General features: G+C 35.4%; 1 protein-coding gene across 5 annotated transcripts in view; it reads left to right on the forward strand.

Moving 5' to 3' along the window:
* Positions 1-19,099, forward strand: part of LOC110446696 (voltage-dependent calcium channel subunit alpha-2/delta-2-like) — a 116,414-nt gene that overhangs the window by 62,765 nt on the left and 34,550 nt on the right. For 3 of the 5 annotated variants that reach the window (XM_021491978.1, XM_021491982.1, XM_021491983.1), the window contains exons 12-17: positions 423-566; positions 3,153-3,231; positions 4,542-4,591; positions 6,053-6,145; positions 18,471-18,527; positions 18,903-18,980. In XM_021491978.1, coding sequence (XP_021347653.1) covers positions 423-566; positions 3,153-3,231; positions 4,542-4,591; positions 6,053-6,145; positions 18,471-18,527; positions 18,903-18,980 — 501 coding nt within the window. Of the gene's footprint in view, positions 1-422; positions 567-3,152; positions 3,232-4,541; positions 4,592-6,052; positions 6,146-13,969; positions 14,051-16,423; positions 16,508-18,470; positions 18,528-18,902; positions 18,981-19,099 lie in introns of all 5 variants that reach the window. The other 2 variants (XM_021491981.1, XM_021491979.1) reach the window with 2 other exon arrangements.

Consider the following 19,099-nt stretch of genomic DNA (forward strand, 5'->3'; position numbering starts at 1 on the left):
TTTTGTGCTTGAAACTTTGTAAACATATGACATATGCTAACAGCAGTTTGAAAAAAATTCTACAGAGAACCTTAAATCTATCATAAAATTGATAATTCAATGATAAATTGAACCTCACCAAGGTCACACCTCAGCATTAATTTGGTGTCAAACTTGAGTATATTTTGAAGTCAAGGTCGCAGCAGAAGGGTATGGTTCAAGTCATTACACTGCCTGTGCCTTTCAAGTATAATTAAATATTGTGAAACATTTATCTGATAAAAATCCATAGATGTTTGTACTGTGACACTGTGTTGTGGTAGGAGATATGCAATATATCCTGATATGACCGTGCATTGTTGTAGAGGACTTGAAGTGATTTGCAGTATGCTCAAGAACAATGTACGTTTTTGCCTATTGTTGACTTTGATGTTGTTTATCAGTTTGAGGACAAGTTTGCAGATATGAACAGATCATCAGCAGGAGAGGGTGCGGACTGCAACAAGATGATCATGTTGTTGACTGATGGAGGCACTGACATGGCGGAGGAGGTGTTCAAGGAGCGTAACTGGGGCCGTGACCGCATGGTCAGTGTCTATAGGGTTTACCACGTACGAGTAAAACTGTTGTGTGTCTGTAGGATTACTGAGCCCATGACTGCATAGTCAGTGTCTGTAATCCTACAGACACTGACTATGCCGTCATGGACTCAGTAATCCTACAGGCACTGACTATGCAGTCATGGACTGTCTTGTAACAAGTTAATTACCCCTACAGACACTGACTATGCCGTCATGGACTCAGTAATCCTACAGGCACTGACTATGCAGTCATGCGCTCAGTAATCCTACAGACGCTGACTATGCAGTCATTAGATCAGTAATCCTACAGACACCGACTACGCAGTCATTAGCTCAGTAATTCTACAGACACTGACTATGCAATCATGGGCTCAGTAATCCTACACACACTGACTATATGCAGTCGTGGGCTCAGTAATATAATCCTACTGAGCCGATGACTGCATAGTCAGTGTCTGTTGGATTACTGAGCCCATGACTGTATAGTCAGTGTCTGTAGGGTTACTGAGCTAATGACTGCATAGTCAGTGACTGTAGGAGTACTGAGCCCATGACTGCAGAGTCAGGGTCTGTAGGATTACTGAGCTAGTGACTGCATAGTCAGTGTCTGGAGGATTACTGAGCCCATGATTGCATAGTCAGTGTCTGTATGATTACTGAGCCCATGGCTGCATAGTCAGTGTATGTAGGATTACCGAGCCAATGACTGCATAGTCTGTGTCGGGAGGATTACTGAGCTAATGACTGCATAGCCAGTGTCTGTAGGATTACTTAGCCGATGACTGCATAGTCGGTGTCTGTAGGATTACTGAGCTAGTGACTGCATAGTCAGTGTCTGGAGGATTACTGAGCCCATGATTGCATAGTCAGTGTCTGTATGATTACTGAGCCCATGGCTGCATAGTCAGTGTCTGTATGATTACTGAGCCCATGGCTGCATAGTCAGTGTCTGTAGGCTTACTGAGCTAATGACTGCGTAGTCGGTGTCTGTAGGATTACTGAGTCCATGACGGCATAGTCAGTGTCTGTAGGGTTACTGAGCTAATGACTGCATAGCCAGTGTCTGTAGGATTACTTAGCCGATGACTGCATAGTCAGGGTCTGTAGGATTACTGAGCTAGTGACTGCATAGTCAGTGTCTCTAGGATTACTGAGCCCATGATTGCATAGTCAGTGTCTGTATGATTACTGAGCCCATGGCTGCATAGTCAGTGTCTGGAGGATTACTGAGCCCATGATTGCATAGTCAGTGTCTGTATGATTACTGAGCCCATGGCTGCATAGTCAGTGTCTGTATGATTACTGAGCCCATGGCTGCATAGTCAGTGTCTGGAGGATTACTGAGCCCATGACTGCATAGTCAGTGTCTGTAGGATTATATTACTGAGCCCATGACTGCATATAGTCAGTGTCTGTAGGATTACTGAGCCCATGACTGCATAGTCAGTGTCTGTAGGGGTAATTAACTTGTTACAAGACAATATGTTCCATGTCAATCTAATTAAAATTACATCTTCACATCGCTCCTGTTTACTGATATGTCACGTTGATGATCTAACAACATCCCATAGAGGGTCACGTCAGAGGTCAACATGAATGCATTTTTCGTATTTTTAACAAGCCAATCAAAACGCGACATAACTCTTTCTTTTAACCAATCAGAAAGCAAGACCTGTAGCATTTAATGCAGACACCTTGTAGCCCAAAATCCACTTTTTCATCTGGTCCAGTGATAGTTTGAATATTGCGTAGCCTGTCATTGGTTAATTTTAGTTTCAGGTTGTAAAACTTTGTAACGACAACATCACCAGAAGAGGAAGTCTCTCTTATTTCAAAGCAAAATCCACAAATTGTACAAACGTTGTCTTGTAGATAGACACGGCGTGGTGTCATGGGCGCCGCCATGCTCATTTGACGCCTCTCGGTCTTTTATCATAGCAAGTGTGTTCCGAAATCATTAAATCATCACTTACAGAAATGTGTAAGCTCTCATCTAATTGGTTAATGCAAAGGTTTCCTGAACATGACACTCTACGAGATGTTGTTAGATCTTCAACGCGACATATCAGTAAACGGGAGCGATTGAAAATTTAATTTTAATTAGATTGGTTCCATGTCCTTATGTTTAATGAACTAGGGCAAGGACTGTGTGGTGTGTTCAATCCCTAGAATTAAGAAGCTAAGACCATATCATTAATATCTAGGGTCATTTGCTCAATGTCAAGGCTGATCAACCAGGGCTATGAGTGCCTTAGCAACAGTTGAAAAATGGAAATGTTCGCGGTGTGGAAATGTTAACCTTTTTCCTGTTGTGTAAATTAATGCGAAAATATCCACACAGGAATATATATATTTATAGATCATATAAATCATAGATTTATTGGATATACAGATTTTTTTAACCATTGTCAATGCAAAAAGGTTCACACTGCAATCTATTTAAACAGTCATTGCAGGAACGTTTCCACTTTTATAGTATTACATACTTTATTTATCGTAATCGACTCAGAAATTTTTTATTTTAATTTGCTTCATGCTCAGGTATTAGAAAATAGGAGTTATCGCTAATTTATATGTGGCATTTTGTTTTAGATTCGAGTATTCACTTACGCTGTGGGCCAAACTGCCAACTCGGTAAAGGACATCAAGTGGATGTCTTGTGCTAACAGAGGTTTGTGTCGGCATTATGGGAGGTCATCTCACATGTAAACAGTGTTTGATATGTACAGTACAACCTTGATGTAATATCCTTCATCTCATTTTCCGCCTTACTTTCATATCATTGCCACCTAATTCTGTTTTCCTAACCAATTCCTTTATTCCATTTATGTATAACCAAACCCTTTCAAATGGTTTTAATACAACAAGGTCTTACTGCATTGTTATAGTATTTGAGCCTGGTGTAGATACACAGAAATGATCCTGTTTTGGAAATAAACTTATTTGTAGTGACATTGGTCTGGTCACATCAATCATTTTAAGAAATAACTGTGACTGCTTGTTGGGTAACAAGATGGCATATCCTCTGGAATTTGTTGAAAACACATCAAACATTTCTTTCTACTTCAATATGATAAGATATTGGACATAGAACTACATCGTATATGGAAAAAGGAGACACGCTCGCTCTGTGAATGTCTGTTTGGGAATGAAATATGAGATAATCGGGTTATGGAAAGTTTATGGAAATTAATGCAATAAAAAAGCACAGTACATGTATAAATTTTATGAACATATACATTTTCTAAAATGTTGAATTGTATAACATGTAACAATATATCAGAGCTAACTTGATAACACCACAGGGGTCAGATGTACTACAGGTTTAGCTGTAGTCTAAATGAAGTGCTCTGCACATCTTAATTAATTAAGTGCACTCAAAAGTGCATTAGAGTGCATGCTACATATGGAAAAGGAGATGCTCAATCTACTCAGGCTTGTTAATGAAAGGGGAGATAACCCTGTTTATATTTAGGCTGTTAATGAAAGGGGAGATAACCCTGTATATATTTAGTACGTTGATGAAAGGGGAGATAACCCTGTTTATATTTAGTCTGTTAATGAAAGGGAAGATAACCCTGTATATATTAGTCTGTTAATGAAAGGGGAGATAACCCTGTATATATTTAGTCTTCATAGTCATGTGACAGTCTGGTTTGTTAAGGAAAGGGGAGATTATCCTGTATAGATTTAGTCTTCTCAGTCTGTGCTAATGAAAGGGGGCATAACCCTGTTTATATTAAGTCTTCTCAGTCTGTGTGAGTCTGGTTTGTTTAGGTAAGGGGGATTACTCTGTTTATGTTTAGTCTTCTCAGTCGGTTACAGTCTGGTTTGTTAATGAAAGGGTATATAACCCAATTTATATTTATTTAAAGTTTTACCTTACCCTTTTAAAACCTTTTTAAAGCTGTAAACCTTGTACCTTTGTTAACTGGTACAGCTATCCCTTGTAACTCATCAATGATTACTGTGTGATTGTAGGCCGTTTCTCCGAGATTCCAGCTATGGGTGCTATCCGAGCTAAAGTACAGGTAAGTCAACGAGGATGAGAGATACCGTGGATAGGAATTATATTAGCAGCAGATAATTACTTCTTATGACGAGATTGATTGGTTTTCATTATCATATGACTAAATGCATTACCAAAAAAAAATGATCCTTTCTTCTCCATTCTGCTTTAATGGTAATGTAAAGATAATACCTGACATTACTTACTAAATTATTGTCTATATTTGTGTATGTTATTGCAGTACCTATGTAAGCAAACTATTATTGATTGTCATTATTAACGTACCATATATAATTGATTGTCAATAGCAGTGTACTTCTATCAGTCCTTGTATTAAAACAATATTCTTTGTCAGTTTTACAGACGAAGAAAATATTAACTGATTATTTGGGACTGTCAATATTGTTTATCCCTGTGTGATGTGTATGTGTAAAGCCTTGCCCATTGTGAATGAGCTAACTTCCGCAGCATACTGTATAAACCGTAATGTACTTCTCAGCAGGATATGTATTAATTAATGCCTGTGTGATTAGAAGAATTAGGGACTCTACCTATTGGTGTTAATTACTGAAAAAACATAGTTTCGTCATGATTCTACATGCATTTTGTTTTAGGTTTGTAAACACATATCATGTCGTTACATATAGCAAAGAAAAGTAGCCTTATAAAAATGTAAGCGATCATCTATTCCAGTCTTTAAGTATCTTGAATATTGAATATGGGCTAGCTTGATTTGTATATCTAATATAGATTGTACGGGTAATGCTTTACCCATGTTCTGTTAGTGTGGATGTGAGAATATCAAAACCCTGTGTGGAATAAAACTAACTAATACATTCCCAATCTTCGTGTTATACCGTGACCCTAGCAGTGTCTTATATTATATACTCTCCCGATTTATCTCCCCTTACTGTGCGCTCTCCCGCCCCTTGTGAACAGGCCCCCTCTGCTTGTCTGTTTGTGTTGGTATGGTATATACATATATATGCAATGTTCGCATCAGCTTGCAGTGTTACTATTGATTTTAGAATGAAAATAATACAGATTAGCTTATTGAACCTTTATGTTTTTAACCTGAAACGAGTGGGTCAATACTTTCACTCAAATATCTACCGATTTTAATGTGTAGGTTGGGGACCTCAATTTTCATATTAATTTAATAGCAAAGTGAATAAATATAGTAAATACCTTTTCAACTAGTCAGAATTGAAATTGTTACGGTAATGTGGACTAGGAAGCTATCAGCAGAACTGTAGCTGTATGCCCAGCTGACGGAGTGAAGTTTATGTAAAACAGGTGTTATTTATTAATATTTTCTTAATGGTATTATCAAGTTTAGTGCCTTATTTAGGTCTACACATTTTCCATTCTGATAGGCCAGTATTTGTTTGAGTAATTATGTATACCCCCCCAAAGTTCACCTTTGATGTAGTGACATGCTGGAACGGTGTGTTAAGATATGTGCTTGTATACAACCTTACAGGAATATGTGGATGTGATTGCCCGCCCTCTTGCTCTCAAACATATAGAACTGGAAAAATGGACGAGTAGTTACTTGGGGATGTATAGATCAATGGTACCACATTCTACTCTCTAGCCGAGCACTACCTACTCACTATCTTTACTACGACAGCTATGCTAGCCAATGACATGGAAATCTTACTGAATTTTAAGGAACCCTGTCCCACTGCAGACGAAACACTAGAGAATTCCTTTATGGATTTTCATACACAAGTAATCTCCCCTTAATTTTGTTTTGGATGTAAATGTAGCGCAGTATGCCAAGGCACTTCCATTGCCAAGTAGCTCATTTTATTAGGGCAACGGTATAACAATCTGAGGTCCAGGGTTCCAATCCTGGTCTATAGCCCTGTTAAATTTTCTATCTCAGAACACTGTTATTGGTTTTTTTTTGTTTATTTCATCTTTATTAATTTCCTCATAAAAGTCCTGCAAGCTATGATTTTTTTCCCAGAAATGATTTATTAAAGCTATACTTACAACGGAAAAAACAATGTCCCAGGCATAGTTACAGTTTCTGGCAGTGGTACAGGGATCCTTAAAAATATAACCACCACCAAGAGACTCAATGGTGAAATTCATTTGCCAGCAAAGCTGTTCTATTTTTCATTTATTTGGTCAGATCTATATCAGGGTATAATATTCTATGATTTTTACAGAATTGTATTTTTTAGCTTTTTTGTAATAATTTCTAAGATTGATTTTGAGTTTTAAATTTTTGCGCTGAAATTGCATATAGTTATGTTCATGCATCAGGTATAGTTCTCAGTTGTTTTAAAGTTTGAAGAAGCTTGTATTTTTGGCACATTTCCACTTAGTCGGTCTCAATCATAAATAGTGCAAGGTTTTTCAGTAATTGTATGTTTTGTTCAGTTTGTAATTTTTGTATCATTTGCTCAAAATATCTTAAAATATCATCAGCATAAGATATAAGAAAAAATAGGGGAACAACACATAACATGTTCATGTATTCTTCAAAAGAAGGAAAAGAAAGTTCATGAAACTTTTTTATTAATAATTTTCTAGATAATGATTACATAATCATGTTATGGTGTTAGAAATATATCAAATTAAAAAGAAAACAAAATATATAAAAAACGATAGATAATCTCAGATATGTGTCTGATCAAATTATGACATGGGATTTAAAGGTTAAAAGCGCTATTTTAAACTAATTTGTGCAACATATATTGATCCGCCTGGTGATGGGGTTATCAGATTTAGTCAGTATATTGGTATATATATACTGCCTCAGCAATAGTTACATAAGCGGTATAATACACTAACATACTAACTACAAACCACCCCAGGTTCACGTAGGTTTGCTACCATGTAGAAATGGTTTTATTTTCCCTTTTTTAAACCACAGATTTTTGTAGATTTCACTATTTGCTTAATTCATTATAAACCAACTTCACCAAATATTGTTGACTGATCACAAAACTTTTGAAAATATTGATATTCCTCACTGTCATTTTTTATCATATTATGCATGATATTATATCTCATACGCACCTTGAATTCAATGGAAACATTCACAAGCAGTAAGGTGTTATTTTTAACGAGGCAGAATTAAATGAACATATAATTTTAAAATTGAACAAAAGTGATTAGTTTACGTAGAATATTAGTGAAACAGATACTAGAAATATTTACCCACAGACGACCTGTAGCACTAAAACAAGAGACAATCTGACATCTTCCTTACCAGGGTGTTACCCTGTTCAACACTAGACTTGTATAAAACGTCCCCAACACGTGATCTGTAATGTTTCGCATGCTTTCCCGTAACCCTGTGATCATATTTATTTATTTTTATCACCTCGTTTTGCCATATTTTACTTCCTCCTTTTTTTCAGCACTTTTTAAAAATTTATTTTTGTTTTAATTTTTGTGACTTTTGTTGTGGCATGATTGCTGTCCTTCCAGTTATCTTCGTTAGAAGTGTGAGCTGTTGCTTTGTATTATCGAGGCCCCCCACGGTGGGGACCCCCTAGGGGTTCCTCTGGTAAACACTCAGGTGAGCAGATTTGTGTTAATTCATTAAAAGCACCTATTCCTGATTTTAGTTATGTTATATTTCAAAAATCAATTTGTTTTCTTTGAGAATATTTCAGACCTAACAGTCAAAATTTGTCACTGCATTTATAAATTCGTAAGTAAAAGGGTTAAAGCATACTTGCCAACCCTCCCTATATAGGAAGGATACTCCCGATTTTGGACCTCAAAAGTGAGCATTTTCAACCTGTGAATTTGTTAAACTATTCTTATTTTCTAAGATCTGATGATTTCACCTGAAAGAACAGCCCAAACGATGCCATTTATCAGTGTTATTTTTTCCCGAGGGTGTACTTGTACATAAACACATTTTATTTATGCTTTTAATTATGAGCACGCGTAATCTTCCCCATGGAAGTTAAAAAATGTTGGCAAGTATGTTAAAGCAAACGTTGTGACTCCGATTGGCAGGGCCTCTGACAAGCCTAGATCTATTACACATAGGACACTAAAGATTGAAGTCACATTAGGTATCATTATCAAAAAGGATTTATACTGAAAGGTTGAAATTTAGCTGTAGCATGCTCGAAAACTGTCAAGAGTGATTGGCAGATTGATCAGAATCGGTATGAAGTAGTTATATTGTGTAATGCATGGGAAAGTCTAATTAGAGGTAATACAACCTACCGTACTTGACCTAAAGAGTACCCAATCTCTAATAATTGCCCCATCCTTTTTCTGGTTTGAGGGTCCAGGACATATATCCCTTAACAATTGAAATTTGGAATTGAATCATAACTTTTTCATGTTTCTATGATGCGTCTATCCCAAAATCATGTCACATTATGAACAGAAGCCAATTTCAAAATTGGAACATCAATTTTAACAAGGCCATTAAATTATGATTTCATATCACTAAATACAAAATTGATTTTCTAGACTGACTAATTTGCAAGACAATTTTTCAAAATTTGACAACAAAAGTCTTGACTTCAATCTTATTATAAGACAGTTACACGAGCCAAGGCTGAGAAACCCTGTTTACTATTTTCTGACAAATATCAAAGAACACCAGTCCATGAGTATTGAGGTGTCTGTTTAAATCTGTGTAGGCAGTGCACGATATAAAGGATAACTTATTAGAGACTAATATAAATAGTTTGGTTCAATAGCACACCTCCATAATCACTGTACAATATTCTCAATACCAGTCCTGCAATAACAAAAGGGAATTTATCTGTAGTTTTGGAGCATATTTACTGATACGGTGATTTGACCTGTTCGTTTTCTTTGCACCCTTTGTACTCGGTACCTATAGATTGGATTTTTCTTTAGCTTTGCATGATCTGGTTATCTTTTTAACTTTATACCTCTCCTGTTTCCACCTTTGGACTCTTTGCATCCACTCACGATTATTCCATGAGGTTGTATATTTTCTTTTCAGTCATCATCTTGCTGTTTGTACACAAGGAAAACCATCACATCCCATTTAATTTTATAACTAATTGCAAGTTTTGAATTTTCAGGAGCAAGTCTGTATTATTAAGTTAAAAAATCTCTAGTGTGTTGTCTGAGTATAGTGAGAGGTGTCCACTAGTGGTTGTGATATGTTGATGAGATGGATGCAAGTGAGGGTTACACTGATTTATGTGATAGTGACGTGTTCGATAAATGGTGATATCTGCTGTACACACCACCCTAGGTATGGCGTGAATACCCGGTGAAGGAATCATGTTATGCATTACAGAGTTGGGGGATGGCCACACTCCAGCTTTAGCATGAGTTATGGAATCAGATATGTTAATGGTGAGGGTTGAACGTAGCATTGTTATCCTATTACGACAATTCATTGTTTAGAGTGTTAAGTTGTGAGTGGACTTTCTAAAATCTAGGTTTACACAAGCGTACTCGCAGGGACCTACAATTCCACGATGGCCAAATGGATGAGCACCTACACCGACTACATGGTATTTGTTATATAAATAAATGTCGTCATGGTGACGGTTTAGGTCAGTAGAATGACCGCTACGGTCAAATCATATCATAGATATGTTACATTTGGCACAGCACTTTACTGTACAAGACTTGAGGGGAATTGTTGTATATGGGAACATGTTACTACGGGTACCGTTATTTCTAGCGTATTGCTTGCAGGCTATACATTTTTTACACTGAAAAATTCCTTCTGCGGGCTAGCTGATGAAGCGGGCAAGATGACAAAGTCTAAACATAAACAAGAGTGGAGGCTATGTGCTATCTTTCAAATGCAAGATTGTGTTTATCTTCAATTGTAAACAAAAACATGAGGAAATACAGAAATTCTAAAGATATAATTTTTGAAAGAATTCATTACAAAAGAAAAATAATTTCTTATTAATTACATGATGTATTATCATCATCAGTGTACCATCTTGTGTTTGTGGAGTAGTCAGATCTGTGTTGGTGAGAGCTACACATGTCTGACATCGGAAGCGTGCATAGACAGGAGAATTTCTGTGATAGGTTTATCTGCAGGTATTGATTGCATATACAGGTACCAGGTATTAGTTTTAATGAAGCAGAAAACCTGGAGGCAGTATACCGGAGTGGGCAATCTGCTGAGTTAGTTTCATAAAAGTGAGGTTTTGAGGTTTGCAGGCAATTATTTCAGCACCATATATGACGTCTTTTACAGCCAGCTGATCACCATGTGATTACAATAACTTCCTGACAGTGACCTTGTTGGTTGGTCACTTACAGGTCATACACTAATACCTGGAATATTTATGGTTGAAAGTTTAACTATTAATATGACTTAAATACAAATACATAAAAAAGTAAGTTATCTGAGTTGAAATGAACCAGCGGACTGCTGTAATTTGTCATGACTTCAGTTCTATAGATCTAAAACCACTAAAACAAGTTCCCACAAATATTTTGTTATACAGTATTAACATGACAAGGGGACTTTTGTATAGATAACCTATCGGAGTTATATTAACCTGTAACGTTGTGTGGTAGACATGCTGTACTCGTAGAACATGTCTCTATATACAAGGTGATGGGCCACTATATACCACATATCAGTTCCTCTACACACGGAGATTCGATGTGATATTGTGTGTGTGTTGGTATATTAGGTATTTCTGACTAGTGAATTCTCTTGTTTGGTGATTTGAATAGGACCGTATTGTAAATGTTGAAGTGTCTCTGCTTGATAGTACAAATTGTAGGTTGGTGGCTTTGATAGTGATTGTAGAACTTTTACACTTCTGTTTTACTTAAATACTTTACATATTAGTGAAGTTTGTGCTGAAACTATCTGGTAGTTTAGTCTTCCAAACATTGTGAGAAGTGATTTAACAAAGGTGATGGGAATTTTATACATAGAAATAATAGTGATTTAACGAAGGTGATGGGAATTTTATACATAGAAATAATAGTGATTTAACGAAGGTGATGGGAATTTTATACATGGGAGAAGTGATTTATACATAGGAGGAGAAATGATTTATACATAGGAGGAGAAGTGATTTATACATAGGGGGAGAAGTGATTTATACATAGGAGGAGAAATGATTTATACATAGGAGAAGAAGTGATTTATACATAGGAGGAGAAGTGATTTATACATAGGGGGAGAAGTGATTTATACATAGGAGAAGAAGTGATTTATACATAGGAGGAGAAATGATTTATACATAGGAGGAGAAGTGATTTATACATAGGAGGAGAAGTGATTTATACATAGGAGGAGAAGTGATTTATACATAGGAGGAGAAGTGATTTATACATAGGAGGAGAAGTGATTTATACATAGGAGGAGAAGTGATTTATACATAGGAGGAGAAGTGATTTATACATAGGAGGAGAAGTGATTTATACATAGGAGGAGAAGTGATTTATACATAGGAGGAGAAGTGATTTATACATAGGAGGAGAAGTGATTTATACATAGGAGGAGAAGTGATTTATACATAGGAGGAGAAATGATTTATACATAGGAGGAGAAGTGATTTATACATAGGAGGAGAAGTGATTTATACATAGGAGGAGAAGTGATTTATACATAGGAGGAGAAGTGATTTATACATAGGAGGAGAAGTGATTTATACATAGGAGGAGAAGTGATTTATACATAGGAGGAGAAGTGATTTATACATAGGAGGAGAAGTGATTTATACATAGGAGGAGAAGTGATTTATACATAGGAGGAGAAGTGATTTATACATAGGAGGAGAAGTGATTTATACATAGGAGGAGAAGTGATTTATACATAGGAGGAGAAGTGATTTATACATAGGAGGAGAAGTGATTTATACATAGGAGGAGAAGTGATTTATACATAGGAGGAGAAGTGATTTATACATAGGAGGAGAAGTGATTTATACATAGGAGGAGAAGTGATTTATACATAGGAGGAGAAGTGATTTATACATAGGAGGAGAAGTGATTTATACATAGGAGGAGAAGTGATTTATACATAGGAGGAGAAGTGATTTATACATAGGAGGAGAAGTGATTTATACATAGGAGGAGAAGTGATTTATACATAGGAGGAGAAGTGATTTATACATAGGAGGAGAAGTGATTTATACATAGGAGGAGAAGTGATTTATACATAGGAGGAGAAGTGATTTATACATAGGAGGAGAAGTGATTTATACATAGGAGGAGAAGTGATTTATACATAGGAGGAGAAGTGATTTATACATAGGAGGAGAAGTGATTTATACATAGGAGGAGAAGTGATTTATACATAGGAGGAGAAGTGATTTATACATAGGAGGAGAAGTGATTTATACATAGGAGGAGAAGTGATTTATACATAGGAGGAGAAGTGATTTATACATAGGAGGAGAAGTGATTTATACATAGGAGGAGAAGTGATTTATACATAGGAGGAGAAGTGATTTATACATAGGAGGAGAAGTGATTTATACATAGGAGGAGAAGTGATTTATACATAGGAGGAGAAGTGATTTATACATAGGAGGAGAAGTGATTTATACATAGGAGGAGAAGTGATTTATACATAGGAGGAGAAGTGATTTATACATAGGAGGAGAAGTGATTTATACATAGGAGGAGAAGTGATTTATACATAGGAGGAGAAGTGATTTATACATAGGAGGAGAAGTGATTTATACATAGGAGGAGAAGTGATTTATACATAGGAGGAGAAGTGATTTATACATAGGAGGAGAAGTGATTTATACATAGGAGGAGAAGTGATTTATACATAGGAGGAGAAGTGATTTATACATAGGAGGAGAAGTGATTTATACATAGGAGGAGAAGTGATTTATACATAGGAGGAGAAGTGATTTATACATAGGAGGAGAAGTGATTTATACATAGGGGGAGAAGTGATTTATACATAGGGGGAGAAGTGATTTATACATAGGAGGAGAAGTGATTTATACATAGGAGGAGAAGTGATTTATACATAGGAGAAGTGATTTATACATAGGAGGAGTGATTTGACTTATATAAACAGGGAACTTATTACAAAGTAAGAAAAAAGTGGATTAACTGATCATGAGGTGATGGGTACCAGGTACTTACTTTCTAGTGAGAATTGATTTGACAGAGGTGAAGGATAAAGAGAGATGAGTGTGTTGTCGCTGTATTTTCTTTGCAGACCAAGGCAAATGTACACTGGCTTTTTAACACCACCACTGAATATGGAAATTATCATAATTATATAGCATTGTTTATTTCATTTCATCTTTCATTGTTTATATTTTGTTTATTACTTGTAATTTCACCATTTATTACCTTTTTTTCATGCTTTTGTTTCTTTTTCACTGCAGTGCCATGGAAATAAAATGTTTTCTCTTTTCTTTTCGTTTGTTCCAAAAGTGATTTTGCTTTAAGAAATTATGCGCTATTTTGACAGGAGTATATGCCACTACTTATCGAGACAAAAGGAAGCTTAAACGTTTCGGATGCACAGTGGCGTTTAAATAGTGACCCGAGGGTAACTAGCCTCTGTGTGACGTTTGTTTGTAGTGGTGGGAGGGTATAACCCCTTTTAGTCCACGGAATGCCCCAGCTCGAGTGCCCATTAACGATTAACACTAATGATCCAGATACCTATCTGTATAAATAGGTAGTGCCAACTAGACTAGAATAGATGTTTTAATTTTGTTTGTCTTTCCAAAAAGAATGCTAGTTTTGAGGTGTTTTTTTTTATAAAGACTGATAAATTTTGAATGTTCCATATTCTTCTTGGTTTGATACGGATAAAAATAATTCTTGTTTAATTCTTTTATAAATTTCAGGTTGTCTATTACCATAAGTATTTTTTAACAGACTGATTATAATATGTCATTAGTCTATATTTCAAGGTTGCTATGAAAAGAAATAAGATTTTGTTGGTATTCTTTCTGTAACATAGTGAAAAATAATACAGTTAAACATGAGTGGTGGTTATGATTTATTTTGAACCATATCAAATCTAACTTTATGAAACAAGTTGTCCTGCAACAAATGCTTTTGGTTATCTCCTCTTTTGAAGCTTTCATTGATTGGTTAACATGGATGAGTTCAGAATGCACCTTGTTTTAGTCCCACACTGAATTTGCACTAAACTCCTTGTCTGTTTTAGTTTGACTTTTCTCTAGATTTTGGGCGGTGGGCTGTGTTGACCAGTTATACACTGTGACAACAGTTAACAAGATGATTATAACTGACTGTGATTAACCCTTTCACCACTGTAGACCATAATGGACTAATCTAGATCAATGTATGGTAGAGTCTACCAAAGTTACCTAGGGGTGAAAGGGTTAACTTCTACCTATTTTTACTACTGCCGATTTTTCCTTCTCTAAAAGACTAAAACTTTGAAGCCATTTCATACCAGAGAGATGCCTATTCTCACCAGGTTAAGATCCAAGTGACATGTGTTCACCTGTTTACAAGCCCAAAGATCATTGTAGTATAAATGTATTCATCTGTTAACGTTCAAGGTTGTATTGTTACATCAGAGTATTCATCTGTCACCATTCAAGGTTGTATTATTACATCAGAGTGTTCATATGTTACATTAGAGTGTTCATATGTCACCATTCAAGGTTGTATTATTACATCAGAGTGTTCATATGTCACTGTTCAAGGTTGTTTTGTTGCATCAGAGTGTTCATGTCACTGTTCAAAGTTGTATTATTACATCTAAGTGTTCATATGTTACATCAGTGTTCATCTGTCACCATTCAAGGTTGTATTATTACATCAGAGTGTTCATATGTTACATCCGTGTGTTCATATGTCACTGTTCAAGGTTGTATTATTACATCATAGTGTTCATATGTCACTGTTCAAGGGTGTATGGTTACATCAGAGTGTTCATCTGTCACTGTTCAAGGTTGTATGGTTACATCAGTGTGTTCATATGTCACTGTTCAAGGTAGTATTATTACATCAGAGTGTTCATATGTCACTGTTCAAGGTTGTTTTGTTGCATCAGAGTGTTCATGTCACTGTTCAAGGTTGTATGGTTACATCAGAGTGTTCATATGTCACTGTCCAATGTTGTACTGTTACATCAGAGTGTTCATCTGTCACCGTTCAAGGTTGTATTGTTGCATCCGTGTGTTCATATGTCACTGTTTAATATTGTAATTGTTACATCAGAGTGTTCATCTGTCACTGTTCAGGGTTGTATTGTTACATCAGAAACTTCATCTATTGTTGTTCAAGGGTTGTACTGTTAGAGTGTTCATCTGTCAATGTATAGGGTTATATTGTTACATGTGTTTCTGTTCTGGGTTGTATTGTTTTATCAGTGTTCATCTCTTTCTGTTTAAGATTCTATTGCTACATCAGAGTGTTCATCTGTCACTGTTTAAGATTGTATTGTTACATCAGAGTGTTCATCTGTCACTGTTCAGGGTTGTATTGTTACATCAGAAACTTCATCTATTGTTGTTCAAGGGTTGTACTGTTAGAGTGTTCATCTGTCAATGTATAGGGTTATATTGTTACATGTGTTTCTGTTCTGGGTTGTATTGTTTTATCAGTGTTCATCTCTTTCTGTTTAAGATTCTATTGCTACATCAGAGTGTTCATCTGTCACTGTTCAGGGTTGTATTGTTATATCAGAGAGTTTATCTTTAATTGTACATCTCCTGTTAGATTTATTGCCGACTCTGATCATACCCTCAGTAGAAACTCTTATTTTCAGTTGACAATTACATGGAGTTCTTAATGTTCAGAATGTTTTTGTTTTAAGTTATTTTCTTCACAGCATGTCACTGGACCATTTTATGACAACTCCTAGTTTTTCCTTGTACAAGTATATATTATTACCTACATTTTTATTTTATTTTTTCGTTACTAACTTTGTTTAAAGGAGTATGTGCCGGTTCTGAGTCGCCCGCAAGCTTTGCAGAACAAAAAACTCTTCAAATTTGGAAATATCTATCAAGACAGACTGGTATAGTTAATATAGTCGAGTGAGCGTACCATCTGTATACAGTGTTTTCTTCAGGGGGGACATCAGGGGTGTAACAGGGCCATTTACTGCCCCGGAAGTGTCCCTACTCAGCATTCAGTGTTTTCTCCAGAGCAATCCAACAAGTACTTCATTTAAAACAGCCACGAGTAAGGAGCATATTCATATAGGTAACTTACAAAGAGTTGATCATAGAATTGTCCTTAGCTAGCTTACAGATAGTCTATCATAGTATATACATATATAATGTATTATCACAAACATCAGAATGCAATTGATCATTGTTATGCATATCGCGTCATGTAACAACACCTGTTGTCATGGTAACATAATGTAACACAGACAATCCACATGACACTTGCAATGCCTGTTTTTGGTAAATGGTCACCCAGAAATTAAATCTCATACTGGTTTATGGTGCACTATGGAATGAACAAATGGAATTACAAGTAACATAAATAATTAAAGAAGCAGATCTCCTTAAGAGAAGTTAAGTGTCTTTTTCCAGTAGTACTAGATAAATTTTATGCTCCACACTGTAAAAATTAGCCTTGTATTCCTAAATTGGATGAACCCAGTGTAGACAATATTAAATTTTCTGTTTTGTAAAAGAGAAAACTGCAGAAAACACTGAGTATAAGTGTCTATATACCTTGTTGTCTGTGGAGATGTGTCACCTTAGTTCACTAGTAGTGCTCAAATTGTTTCCTGTCGTCTTGATTTTCAGTCTGTCTTTATTGTTTGGTTGATGTCATCATTTGGTGTAATATTGATGTGAACAGTCCATATGTCATACAGATTTGATTTCAAATTTGTTTTTTTTAAACAAAATTTTCAGTTTCAGATTCACTGATTGACAAAAAAGAGTGTTTTCCCTATTTCCCTTTACTGCCAGTTTGTGGGATAGTTTGATGAATGTTCCCCCATCATATCCTTGGTTTAGTTTTTGTTGCTCCCTTCTCTCAATCCTCCATAATTGCTTAAAACTGAGATTATTTTGTGATTCAGTTAGCATTTTAATAATATAACTCTGAAGTTTCAGAATGAATAATACATTATAATATAACAGTAGGTTATTTTCTACAATTATTATACAGTTGTATATATTGCATAGTTTAGTGTATTTTTTTTTATTAAAAAAACAGATTATTGATAGGCAATACCTGTAGTATACATAATTTAATTACTTTGCTATTTTCCACTAATTATTTCAAATAACTGCAATTGACTTAACATATTTACAACTTTCTGTTTGCATGCATTTATCATTATTGTTGTATATTGTATGTTAATGCATGATACACTAAAGATCTTCTGGAGTTGTATGCGATTTCTTTCACTGAGGTTCAACATAGCGAAATTATATAATGAAAGTGTAAAAGAGAGTGAGCTAATTTTCTTGAAAATACGATTTTCAAAACATATTGTCTCCTTTCATTTTCTTTATGTTAATTATAGACTCAGCAATTATCTGTCAATAATTACAAAGATCGTTTGTTTCTAAATTATGATGGTGTGACAATATTGCTCTCAAAAGATATTTACAAATTGTACTCAACTTTTAGAATCAACTAACAACTAATTATCTAACACAAGATAATAATAATTTGATACATGAAATCAAATTTAGAATTTCTCATGATATAATGTTAAATATTTATTGATACATGGAATACATTACAATTGATAATCTGCTTTCTTGATTGATTTATTAATAATTACTGGTTGTTATAATTTCAGTGAATTGGATATATTTCGGTTTTGTTGTGATAAAACATGTGTACTGTACTGATAAAAGTTACATGGTTTCTTTAAAAAGAAAATTTATTTCAAATTATAAAGAATGAAAAAATAACTTGATGAGGTTTGAATTACTACTGAATGTAATATGACATGTGGTGACATTGTGTTGACACCCTGTGTGACCTGTTTTTGACCGTTGTAGGGACTAGGTATGATGACCACTGTGACGCTTCCTGTATATAATCGTACAATTGGCGCAGTAAGTTGGACATGGAGTATATAATCTATGATCACCATATTGGTGTTGTCAGTTAGAGTCGGAGCACATAATAGGTTTTTTTGCCTTCCATAAGATGTAAAATGATCACCGTGTAGATGAGCTACATTTGGAGATCTTTAATGAAATCAGTCATATTCTTAACCAAAATTTTCAAAGATGTGGAAATCATGAGAGGAAATTTAAAATCAGTCCTATTTGTAAGGAAAAATTGTTAAGATGTGGAAAAAATCAGGGAAAAATTTAAGATAAGATTTGTAATATTACAACCGAGTGTTTTATGCTGATATATATTAAACTTGTGCGTTAGTGGTTTACCTTACAGTGGGATGTTAACTTGTTTTGTTTATGTTCCAGTCTAACCAGACGATCCTAGGAGTGATGGGTATAGATGTGACTACAGCACAGATGGAGCAGTTCTCTCCATCTTGGAAGGTAGTTATCTCCCCTATCTAATACTCCCAAGTCTGGAAGGTAGTTATCTCCCCTATCTAATACTCCCAAGCCTGGAAGGTAGTTATCTCCCCTTATCTAATACATGTACTCCTAAGCCT

Source organism: Mizuhopecten yessoensis, unplaced genomic scaffold (genome assembly GCF_002113885.1).
Source record: "Mizuhopecten yessoensis strain PY_sf001 unplaced genomic scaffold, ASM211388v2 scaffold2929, whole genome shotgun sequence".
Classification (NCBI taxonomy): Eukaryota; Metazoa; Mollusca; class Bivalvia; order Pectinida; family Pectinidae; genus Mizuhopecten; species Mizuhopecten yessoensis.